We start from the raw sequence: 13,239 nt of genomic DNA, 5'->3' as shown, positions 1-13,239 counted from the left end.
GGCAACAATGACATTAACCAAAAAGAAGAAAACACGTTAAACTTGACGTGGACTAAAGTAGCTGGCTCACTGTAGTGAAGTTAAATTTATAAGATTTTAATTATTCCACACTGTTATAAGCGTAGTGATACTATAAAATAAATATTCTAGATGTTAGCTTGTTGAAAGAAAATGGTTTTAAACATTGTAAGTGCATACTTTCTCATAAAACGCTAGTTTGGCGCATCAACCTATTTTCCGGAATCGTGTATGTGTTTCTCGTAGTATCGAGATAAATCTTATTGTTTCCATTTTTACTTTACAGAAAATGTTTGGGGTGTTGAGTGTGTTTCTGTTACCATTACTTTTAAGTCAAGAAACAAAAGCCGCGGCTGTAATATCCATTGATTTGGGTTCAGAATGGATGAAGGTCGGTATTGTGTCTCCGGGAGTTCCGATGGAGATTGTGTTAAATAAGGAGTCAAAGAGGAAGACACCAGCTGTTGTGGCATTTAGGGATGATGTGAGGACTTTTGGTGAAGACGCCGTCACAGTCGGCGTGAGATTCCCTAAGAATTCTTATAAGTTTCTGCTGGATCTACTTGGAAAGCCTTTTGACCACCCATTGGTGCAAGCTTACAGGTCAGTGACATGTGCACACTCTACATTTCACAGAAACTAACTGTCTTTCTGTAACTGAATCTAGGTACATTGAAGTTATATTGGGCACTTCATGTTACTCTTGATCATGCCTTTCTTTGTCACTTTCTAATTGGAATAGAATTTACTGATAACTAGAATATTACTGTGTGCCAGTATTTCTATTTTTCTTATTCCACATGATAATTAAACTGTGAGAATAGTAGTTGATAATGTGAATTAATGTCATGGAGTCATTTATTTTATTCATAATTTAATAAATGGGTAATAAGGATTGAGAGAAAAATATACCTAACAACTTAAGATCCTCATCATGCTTATAATTATTGATGAGTTTTCTTTCAAAAATCCATTTTTCTATATCAATATAATGCTGGTCCATATTGTAATCAATATTGTTATCTTTTAATTATGGTGATATCAACATAATCTTTTCAATACCATTCATGTTCTGTGGTCCATGAAAATGTACACCATATTGTTAATTAATGAAATGGGATGGTGGAATTTTTGCTATTTCTTTCTTACATTTATGTCAAAGAAAAAAAATATTTATTTCAATTACACCATGAAGGCACTTTTGAATGTCAAACAAAATATTATTAAAAATGTTAGTCTGTCCGTCAGTACTCGAGTGAAGCTAATCAATATTTAAAGTGGCTTAAAGCTAATCAATACACAAGAAACTTAGATGTGTAAAAAAAGATCACATGCATTTCGGTTACACATTTATTATGTCTATTGCCTATTTATTTATTATAGGATCTCTTCGAGCTATTATAATTTTACCATTCAACTATAATAAATTAAAATGGCTTCATCTTTGATAGGCCATATGGTTGAAATAATGGCTAATTGAACTAAGTGACCTTTTATTGCAATATCTAGTTATATACAGATATTTAGTTATATAATCAGAATATTTCTCCATCAAATGAAAATTATGTTGCTACAATCAATTAGCCCTTTAACAGTTTATATTGTTATTTCCTATGTTATTTATAACATGTTTTAAATAATGATGTAACTTATTCTACAAATACGTAATCTTATAACTTTGTATTGCAGAGAGCGCTACCCATACTATGAGATGGTTGCATCAGACAGAGGTACCCCTCTGTTCATTCATGATGATAAGACTAAGTTCACTCCAGAGGAACTGGTTGCACAACTCCTGGCTAAAGCTAAAGATTTTGCTGAAATCAGTCATGGTAAGATTTTAATTATTTTTATTTATTTATGTATGTATAACATAACATATTTTTCTTTTTTGGCCTGAAACGTCAAATTGAATGTGTTAAGTTACCTATCATTCTCTATTATTATAATTATGTACTGAAAAAATATTTTTCAATAGAAAAATCATATTCCACTCACAATATTTCTTTTATCTCATAATCAAGTTGACTATGAATAATTGAAAACTTGTTTTATGATTTCATGTAAATGAGTACTTATGAATATAATTTGAATATTCATAAAAAGGCCTACATACAAAATTCATACTGATTTAATTGGGTGTTATTAAATATGTGATATAAATCTTGTGACACAGGTCAACAATGTAAGTTACAATAATTGTAAAAATGGTCTAGAATACTACTAATAGTCAATGTCCGTCTTGTAGATTATTTCAAAATATTAGACACGTATTTTTTATTTTCTTACGAAAACAAATACTTTCGAAGATATATTGATTTGAAATATCGCGTAACGTTACTTCTAGGTACATTTTATACGTAGAAATGACATATTTTTAATATGTATCTAATATTTTTATTACCTAATTGTCGAACTTAATACATTTAAAATTTTCTTATCATCATCCCTATTCTCTTTGACTACTAAAATACAACTTAGTAGTTATTCACCTGTAAAAACCAGGTTAGCAACAAAACATAATTAACAAATATGTATTAAAATTCCAGGCCAACCAATCACAGAGTGTGTAATCACCGTGCCTGGTTACTTCAACCAGGCTGAGCGTCGCGCGCTGAAGGACGCCGCCGCACTCGCCGGCCTCAACGTGCTGCAACTCATCAACGATTACACTGCTATCGCTATCAACTATGGCATATTTAGGAGGAAGGTGAGAATTTTATTGTAACTTTCGTGAGACATACTAAATTAATTATTATGTTATCGGCTTAATCACGTAATTGTTTGACGAGGAACTCGACTCGTATTCCGCGACACACGACGCGGCGATTGTCGCAGAATGCTGCTCATGAATGAGCCTCTAGCATGGCTTGAAACTAGTCGAGTTCCTCGTCAAACAGTTACGGAAGGTGTGAGAAATTACAATAGCAATATTTTATCTTCAATTTTGATAAAAGCTTCATACAAAATTATTTCTCTAATAAGCAAATCTACAGACAAGGCTAGCATATTGGTTTATTTATTGAATTCCCAGACCTACACTCTATTTTTATAATGATTAATGGATGAGTATTTAGGCAGTAATATCAGATATAGATTTATTGATTAAATGCTCGGAGAGTGGGCGTGCTTCGATCAAATTAGCTAATGTAATGTGTTGTGATAGATTGATATAATATTTTAAGAGATTTTTTGTTACAATGACTGCACGGTTGGCGGTATACTGCGCAACATGTAACGCGCGTAACGTTCAGCGGGTTCGATTCCCGCACGGAGCAACTCTTTGATCCATAAATTTTTGTTTGTCATGTGTACATGAATTTGTATATTTGTAACACACCCACGACACAGGAAAATTCTAATTTGAAACACACAAGGTAAAATGTCTCTTCCAAGTTCCAACTGAATTTTACTAAACATACATTATTTATTACTACAATACTAAATTAAACATGTATTTTGTTCAGGAAATCAATGAGACTGCATGGCACGCTCTGTTCTTCGACATGGGTGCAGCCTCCACGAAGGCAGCGCTCGTCGAGTACAAGACTGTCAAGATAAAGGAGAAGGGATACGTTGAAACTGTGCCTCAGCTACAAGTATTGGGCGTCGGATTTGATAGGTAATACCACTACCTTGAATAGTAATTCTATTCTAATTTGCATGTTGAGATAAGAATGTTTGTCCACGCTTGAATAACATTCGAGTTGTTAATTGGAAGGCCTATTGAGGTTATTGACCTTCAGCTTATTCAAGGTTTTGTACTTATGTTATACTATGAATGTGTAGGTAGATATATTGTTGGTATTCTATACAAGGCCTGCTGTATACAACATGATAAATGCTATTTATTAAAAATTGAAATTTTTACAAGTATGCTTGAATTCCACGTTTCGACTTTTATGTAAAACTATATGTTCATCATTATTCTTTAATTATTTTTGAGACATATTGTTTTTTTGACAGAACTTTGGGAGGTCATGAAATGACTCTACGTCTCCGGGAGCACCTCATCAAGGCTTGGGAAGCGAATGGAGGCGGTGATGTAAGGAAGTCCCCTCGTGCCATGGAGAAACTGCTGTTGGAAGCAGAGAGGCTTAAGATCATTCTGTCAGCCAACACCGAGTTCTACGCACAGATTGAGAGCCTGCTTGATGATAAGGACTTCAAACAACTGGTGAGTTTTAGTGTATTCTTAACTTTGTTTCTTGCTTGATTTTCGACCCTATAACATTTGTTACTAATAACAAAAGTATCTAATTCTAAAATAAATATAATTTTTTTTAAAGTTTCTAATGTAAGATTTGTGTTAGACGAAAACCAATTTATTTGTTTATGCCAATAATTTCTTCTTATAAAGCTATGCTCGACACTATCCAATTTCAAGTATATTTTAAAAATTATATTAAATTGGGACCTTCTGTGTTAAAAAAAACTGCAAAAGGTAACCATTTTTAAAATACATATTACATATTAAATTTTACATTTATATGTATAATCTGTGTGGTCCAAAATGCAACTTATGCAACCACACGCATTTAATAGTAATGCTATGCTAACTTGTTGTTTAAGCACGCATATGTATTTACATTTAGGAATAATGTGCCTCAAAATTTCAAATTAGTTCAATAAAAAATGATGCAATAAATACTGATGTACTGGCTTTTATCATCATAGCAATAATGTGAAATAGGCTATTACACGTTTTTGTTAAGGCAATGTTTTAACTAGTAAATCAATCATGCTATAAACTAGCAATAATTACATTTGAGCCGTGAGGAAAAATGTCTTATAATATCTATATTTTCCTCTTTAAATTTATATGTTATTTTATTCTTTAGAAGGGTTGTCCTCCTTTGAATTAAATGGGCCCTTGTATTAAGTATTCAAATAGCGTGTACCGTTAGTTACTGCGCATGTCGCATGCCGACAATGAAATGGTCAAATCCTGTTCCACATTGGATAGTGTTTGGTTGTGAATATATTAAAAAGAAGTACTTAGACATACATTCTTTGCTGTTCTCCTGGCTTATAGTGTGCATGACTAGTAACTCTTTGAAGATAAGGTTCGTTCGAGAATATCAGGGAAAATTATTAACAATTTTCGTATTTAAATTTATTCAAACAAGTCCTGAAAATTATTCAAAACGCCAAAATTGTACAAAATTAGTGTTATATTAAGTTTTTACAACAATTACAGACTGAATTCATCATTCTCAATTTGAACAGACCAAAAGTATAAAAAGGTTTACATGAAAAATTATCCATTCAACCAAAGCTAAAGTGGCATCTTGCTAGAGGCTCTGTTCGCCAGTAGCATTTATAATGAAATAACTATGTTATTTCAACCTTATCATCATCCACTGCTGGACAGTAGTCTCCTGGAGAATAGCAGTTCTGTAACATAAGTAATTTAACTCACGATAATCCAATTTCGCAGGTAACCAGAGCGGAATTCGAAGAGCTATGTTCAGATCTATGGGAGCGTGTGTCAGGAGTGGTACAGCGCGCCATAGCGGCCGCTGGTGGGGCTGGTGCCGGCGCTCGCCTCGTCCTCGCTGGTGGTGGGTCTAGGGTACCCGCCGCATTGAAGGCTCTTACTGATGCCGTAGGACACGATCCCGCTCGGTCTATTAACGCTGATGAAGCTGCTACCATGGGTGCTGTTTACAGGTAATTTTAAATGTGTTTTTGTAAGAGTCTGAATACTAACAATAAGTAAGTAGGATATTGTGGCCTCAGTCAGTGCCGGCGTAAGGGCCACTGATACCCCGGGCGAAAATATTGTGGCGCCCACTTGAGGGAAGCAATATCAAGTGTTAGTTACCATATTATATCTTACAGAATATTAACCTCTTATAATTAAAGGATTTTTGGCAGTTTACTCAATATCAATTATCTTACTATTATTATAAATGCGAAAGTTTGTGAGTTAATGTGTTTGTGTGTATGTTTGTTAAGCAATCACACCAAAACGGCTGAAGGGATCGGGAGGAAATTGGAACAGGGATAGATTATGGTCTGGAATAACGCATAGAACACCTTTTATTCCACGGGAACGCGTGTGAAGCCGCTTGCAGAAACTAGTTGGTACATATACCAAGAGTCGTTATTGTTTGTTTACAGGGCGGCCTCCCTAGCTACTGGTTACAAGGTGGCGCCTCTGAACGTGCGTGACGCGGTTCTGTTCCCCATCCAAGTAACGTTCACAAGACACGTCGACGGTAACGACAAACTGGTGAGTTATCTATAACCTGTACTAATTATTGAGTGACTCCTTACACATAAGTAATTTTTAATTTCTTTTGGTTTTCAGGATATGGTAATGTGTATTATAAATCAATATTTTTTTATTCGATGATTATTTAATTTAAATACTTGTTTGTAAATGTTTTTCATTTGTCATTGAACTTCTTTTTGCTCTTGTTTCAGATCAAGAGAACCTTGTTCGGCCCCATGAACCCTTACCCACAAAAGAAGGTAATCACTTTCAATAAACACACTGATGATTTCGACTTCCACGTCAACTATGCTGAGTTAGACCACATTCCTTCCAACGAGCTGCAATACGTCGGCGGCTTGAACCTCAGCCAGGTTGTACTTAACGGTGTCGGGGCCGCTCTAGCGAAACATACCGGAGAGAACGTCGAACACAAGGGAATCAAAGCACACTTCAACTTGGACGACTCTGGCATACTTAACCTCGTCAATGTAGAATTTGTTGCTGAAAAGACTGTGGCCGAGGAAGAAGACCAAGACAGCACACTATCCAAACTAGGAAGCACCATCAGCAAGCTCTTCGGATCTGATGCTGAAATTCCCGAGAAGGCTGAAGAAAAACCTGAGGAGAAATCACAAGAAGAAGAGGCTAGCAAAGAAAAGAAAGAAGAAGACGCGAAGAAAGTAAATCAAACAGAAGGCGAGAAGCAGAACGCTACCGAACCTGAAGCTAAACCCAAACCAAAACTCGTCGTACTCAAGGAACCCATCAAATCTGAAGAGACACTCCTCAACCTGCAACCACTGTCCCCTGAACAGTTCAAGAGCTCCAAGGCTAAGATTACTGAACTGAACACGATTGATAGGAAACGCATCGAAAGAGAAACTGCTCTCAACAATCTGGAGGCGTTTGTAGTGGACGCTCAAATGAAGATGGACATGGACGAGTACTCTGAATGTGGAACTGCAGAACAGATTGAAGAAATCAAGAAATTGTGCAGTGAAACCTCGGAATGGTTGTACGAGGATGGGTACGACGCGGCCACGGAAATGTTCGAAGCCAAGTTGGCTACTCTGAAGGACAAGACTAGCCCAATCTTCTACAAGCACTGGGAACACAGAGAGAGGCCCGACGCTATCTCGGCCCTCCGTAGCATGTTGAACAGCTCTCGGGAATTCCTTAAAATGGCGAAGAACTTTACCAAAGACGCGAACCCGGAGAAGGACGTGTTCACAGACGTCGAGATTAACTTATTAGAGAAGAAGATTGATGAGACTACGAGCTGGCTCAGCACTTCTATTAAGGAACAAAAGGCTCTCAAGAAGAACGAAGACATCAAGTTGACTGTGGAGAGCATCAGGGAGAAAATGGCGAGCTTAGATAGAGAGATGAAGTACTTATTGAATAAGATGAAGATATGGCGACCTAAGAAGCCGGTTAAGAAGGAATCTGAAAATAAAACCGAAGAGACTGTTATTGACCAGAATGCTGAGTCTGAGGCTGGAGAGGAGAAGGAAGAGAAAGTAGGAGAGACACAGGAAGAGGCTCCAGCAACTGAGAAAGTTGAGAGTGAGAGTGAGACTACAGAACCACCGCTGCAACTGTCTGACGGGCAAGACGAACATTCCGAGTTATAATCACCGCGTGAGGTAACTTAATGTATTAGTTTAATTTATTTTTTATTTAATTGACTGTGTGGCTTGTTTGTTTTGTTGTATGTGGTACACAGGTGTGGTTTACTAAGTTATTTGTAAATTTTTGCATTTAAATTATTAGTCCATCCATTTTATATTTTTTTACCTTAGTTCGTCAGAGGTGATTTCGACGGAAGAGATTCGACTAATTCTTCTATTAGTTTTATTCCGAATGCGTCGGTTTTCCTGTTAAATTTTCGGTTGTATTTTTAACCGACTTCAAAAAAGGAGGTAATCTGTTTTATTTATCAATGTCGTATTTCGTCGTTCAGTATAGTTTCTTAATTGTTTTATATCATTGTTAATTAAATGAAATTTCGTTGTATGAATGTATTTTCTGTATGATTTTATTTTCCATTTCATGATATGTATCTATATTCGTTGCGTAAAACGAACAAGCCACTCAAATGGAACTTTAATTAAATCTCAAATCAAATGGTGGCCGCCCTCCACACTGAAAGAATTTAAATAAATATTAATTTAAAATTAATTTAATTACTGAATTTATTTATTGTTTACAAAGAGCGGCTTCTCTCTACGATTAGCAGTGGCCCCAGGTAGCGGACGCGAGAGTGTAATATATTTATGTGTACCTAAACTTTATGTGATATATTAAAGGCTATAAGTTTGTGTGAGTATTATACTGTTTTCCTACTACAGACACAGTGTAAGCACAAATTAGCTCCATCAAGATATTAGTTAAGCTAAGCGGTTTGTGTGTCAGTCTAGGTACCTCTTCAGTCAATCGACAGGTGTGTGTGCGGTGTTTATGTACTGTTTCCCATAGACTTCCACTATTTATGCCTTTATTACAATATTTACCGAGTAGTGTAAATGTATGGTGGTGCGGACTTGTAGTTAGTTGAAGAACTCGTCTTATGATATCACAGTAACCCAGTAATCACTTAAAGTGTGCCTTTATTTTATGAAACCAATGTGTCAAAGTAAGGGACCTAAGTAGTTATATGTAGAAACATCCTTTGTTTTTCTTTTTTTATAGTGTTTCTGTAAGATACGTCCGCGCCGTCTTGTGTGTCTGCGAAACACGGAGTAGTGAACGAATGAAGTGATCGTCTTTAAAGACCGTGAAGATTCGTTTAGCAAAGACTTCAGTTGGAATGTTGTTAGTGCCTCGATACAGTTGCCGTTTTGGTCACTCCATTTATTCACTACTCCGTAATGCGAACCTTTGGTGTGTCCGTATTAGTGAAACAGTGTGCGGACTTAGGTCAAATAATTGTAACATTTTAAGTGAGATTCGTTCAATAACCAGTCGCAAATGGAAATAAATTATACATGAATGAACATATTGTCGTTTTATTTCGCATGGTTTAGTTTCAATTATATTTGCTTTGTGAACAGTTCTACCTGAGAGAACATTCATTGTAGTTAATTAACTAACGCCCGAAAACTGAAATACTATAAGTTGTACTTAAATATCGTTCTATCACTGTCATTTTATAAAAAAATTGATAGGGACAGAACTGGTTTTGAGAGCGTGTTAAAATTGTATTGTATTGTATTCGGACATAAGATCCATAAGTAAGAAAAATAGGTTGGTTATTCAGATTGATATTTATGTAAAAGTTTTGAATAAATATCGATAACCAAAATTGATAACTTTATTCCAAATTTGTAGATTAAGGATCAGCAGATCTAGTGGTTTTGGATAATATCAGCCAATATAAATGGCCAAAATAAATAATGAAATTGTATTAATTTCATGAAACCACACTTGTTTATATTTGTACTTATAATAATAATTTCAATGCCACTTTATGCACATAAGTCGAAAGATGTTTATCATTTTACGATACGGACCATGAGTTAGTAGTTGTCCTTTTGTAAAGTATTATTTTTTGAAAAAACATTTTCGTAAATTACTGGATATAACAGTAGTAATGTTGAATAATATCGTTAGTTGTGAAGGTTCTTTCCTCTGCCTAATATAACGCCCCGTGTAACAAAAACATTTATAAGGTATCGATTAATAAGAATACCTATTTATGTATACGTTAAAATTCCATATTTATAAGCGTTCTTTAGGTTGAAACTATCTGTCGATAGACTCAATAATATGCATGTATGCATTATAAAAATAGAAATCATCATCCTTTTCTCTTTGTGCCAATGCTTGAATTCATTTCGAATGCATCCATGTGGGTTGTATGTAGGTAAGAACTAAGTATTTACCAAAGGGGAAACTAGTAGCGAAACAATTTCACGGTTTGCGCTTCCACAGAAGGCTTTCTTTACACCTTTGTCTAAAGTAAATATTGAACGCAAAATACACTTGAGAAAACAGTTCTCACAGCTTCTATGTACCGATATTATTGTACCGGTTGATAGGTTTCTGGTGTAGGTAGGTAGTGTGCTTGTAACTACCTAAGAGTGTAAAGCATTTATTCTTCAACACTTTATTCTTCTCGGGGCGTTTTAAGAGTTGGTTAAGCCTTTTACTGCCATCAGAAAACTGTTGCAGGCAAATCCTCCACTAACGTTGGTCACCGGTGACCTACGTGGCAGTTAACGTGTTAAGAGACTGCACATTAATGTGTAGTCTCTTAACGTACAACACTTCTGATCGGCCGAGATCTTCTCAGAATGTCTAGTCTCTCTTGTGTGATCGAGTGATTCTGTAATCGGATCTCCAATCCGACTGCTTAGCGAGATTACAGCGGATTACGATATACAGAGGAGACCATACAGTGGACTAGTGTCATGGGCGGCGGTTAAGTAAAGATGTAATAATTATCTATAATTTAACTTATAGAATTAACGGCTGTTTTTCGAATAATTTTATAAGTAAATATATGAAAAAAATTACATTTTTATTATTTTGCTACTAATTTCATCAGTTTTTTATATTTTTTATCGTGCCTGCGTGCGGACCTGGAACATTTTCTCCGGCAGTTGCACTTGCGACCGCAAGATCATAGTCAGTCACGTAGTTAATGGACAGGAAATAGTGAATTTGACACATTTTAAAAATAATAGAGATGCGTGCAGCAAATTGGTCTGCCAGACCGACACAGGCTACTTAATAACTAATCATTAGATAAATAAGGAGGTAGTACGAGCGTTGGCTATAGAGGGTTGAATGGAGCTGGAATGGCCTTGCCTTATGTCTTTAATTTTTATAGTGTATATTATAGCTTTTTGCCCCAAATTTCTAACTTTTTTTACTGTAATAAATGTTAACATTATCTAAATGAGTTCGGGGTATTCCACCACGGAATATTTTCTGTATCTTTATCTGACTTTGAGATCGCTACTATTTATCAAGTCTTATGTCTCGCCGGCCCGTCATGTCTCGTACATGATGACACCTCAAACAAATTTTAAATCATACAATATCTTGACAGGCACCTAAAGCCCCATTACCAGTAACTTGTTTCAAAAGAACTTTTGTTTTTTTTGAGTCCCGAAGGAAGAAGTCGGCGCCCGCGCCGTGCACTGGCGCCTTTCTTCGAGGGAGCGAGACAGCTGTATACAATTATAAACGACGTTGAAAAGAGACAAAGCAATAGCATTCCGCGTCACAGACAGACAAGCCAAATGAATCCAGTTTGCTTGTTATACGCCGGTCGTTCGGGTGTGTGCCGCTACAGTGTTTTTGGCAGTGATGTAAACAATTAAATTTGAATTTTTCTGTGAATCAACACACTCTCTTCACACGAGTGTTGATAAGAATATGTGTTGAAGTTCATTTTACACAAGTACCAGTGGATTTTGGTGGGATTTTTTAATTTAAAGGTAAGAATAACTAAGAATGCAGTTGATTCCCTCTCGCGTCCCTCTTGGAGGAATGCAATGCACCTCGCTCTGCCCCGGCGCACCTTGCGAGTCTATCGAATTTTCTGTCCGGTCGATACAATGGACAACACATGTGTGTCCAATATTTGTGACTAGTGTTACTTGTGTTACCTGAGGGCATCAATCTTGAAGTAGTGTTGTGTACGTGAGAGGACACAGATGTCATTGTATTGTTTTCGTAAACAAACACAATATTCATGTATTCCGGAGCATGTGCGCCAGTATCCGTAATTAACTACCCAGAAAAATAATTAAATGCGAGTGAACACGTTTTAATAATTTTCAAGTTAAAGTTGTATAATTTATTCGGGGTCGGTTGGGTTGTTTTGAGCCACAAGACGTTATTGTTGATTTATATTTCAGTTCAGATATTAAGGATTCGTGAATATTTAATATTTATTCTGTTAATGGTAATATCTGCTTCGTTTAATCTGAATGTATTATGCATGAGGTTAGAGGTCAGGACACCGCCAAAATAGTGCACGCTTATCGTTGCTTGTTTCCTGTGAAATTAGGAGTTTCTTGTTATCATTTTGTCTTTCATTCACACTTAGATATTTACGAGTGTAGGTACTCATTCATGATCTAAGTCGCCGTTATCAATAGCTAATTAGGTAAACAAAATGTATGCGCCATTCACACACATCGTGGTCATACGATGCGTTCGATTAAACTTACAACTGCGACGAGCTCTAACTTCTGAGCACGAGATACTAAATTCGATTACTATTTCAAAATTTTTAACTGGTTTTTGGACTTTGCGAAGACGATTAGCTCCTGTTACACAACTGGCAAAATATGGGTGTACGGTTTACATACCTTTGCATACCTTTTCCGTGAATTATGGGTTCTAATGGGCGTGATATTATGATGACAGAATGAAACAACCCATCCAAATAAAATTTAATTGGTCATGAAAAAAGTTTGGCTCTAAATTTTGCTTCAAAGATAAAAGTTATCATTATCATTGGATCCTCTGTCACGATGGTCGAGTCAAGTGCAACCGCACTTGTAAGCCAGGTATGGGTTTTGGGGTCGATACCCGGTCGCCGTCCAAAAATGCATTGGGAACACGATATCGTCAGAATCGTTGGAAGCAGATAGATATGGTACCTATATACAAAATAGAGAAGTATGGTAGAAAAACAAAATTAAAAGCTAGACTGAAATGATAAAACTGGCACTAGTCGCCTTGATCTGTTAAGATTTTCGAATGAAAATGAACTTGTTGTATGGCTATTATAACATTCCCTAATTATAAGAAAAATAAGTGATATAAAACCTACTTCGACCTCTGCCTACCCCTTTTTCGACCATCAGTCAAGATGCTGTTATCACAGCTATTCCTAATCACATTATCACAATCGTAACTGTCTCGTTATCACTAACTCGGACTATTACAGTAATAGATAATGCTTAAGACCGAATTAATGTACGGCCGAAGCTAGATTACTATGTCAGCTCCAGATGCCCTAAGGAATCAATTCCGAA

At 36.1% G+C, this 13,239-nt stretch overlaps 2 protein-coding genes across 2 annotated transcripts in view; both read left to right on the top strand.

Annotated features, from left to right (window-relative positions):
- Positions 1-11: 11 nt before the first annotated feature.
- Positions 12-9,239, top strand: LOC126910758 (hypoxia up-regulated protein 1). Its single transcript, XM_050694343.1, has 9 exons — positions 12-186; positions 305-621; positions 1,708-1,850; positions 2,568-2,728; positions 3,486-3,640; positions 3,985-4,195; positions 5,459-5,691; positions 6,145-6,256; positions 6,451-9,239. Exons 1-9 carry the CDS (start codon positions 172-174, stop codon positions 7,873-7,875), a joined length of 2,772 nt encoding a protein of 923 aa, XP_050550300.1. The 5' UTR covers positions 12-171; the 3' UTR covers positions 7,876-9,239.
- A 2,248-nt stretch (positions 9,240-11,487) lies between these two features.
- Positions 11,488-13,239, top strand: part of LOC126910764 (interference hedgehog-like) — a 48,877-nt gene continuing 47,125 nt past the window's right edge. The window contains 1 exon segment of the mRNA XM_050694364.1: positions 11,488-11,688. The gene's annotated coding sequence lies outside the window, so the exon portion shown is untranslated.

This window comes from Spodoptera frugiperda, chromosome 6 (assembly GCF_023101765.2).
Source record: "Spodoptera frugiperda isolate SF20-4 chromosome 6, AGI-APGP_CSIRO_Sfru_2.0, whole genome shotgun sequence".
Taxonomy (NCBI): domain Eukaryota; kingdom Metazoa; phylum Arthropoda; class Insecta; order Lepidoptera; family Noctuidae; genus Spodoptera; species Spodoptera frugiperda.
The sequence above is the reverse complement of the archived record's forward strand: the minus strand, read 5'-3'. Positions and strand labels throughout refer to the sequence as shown.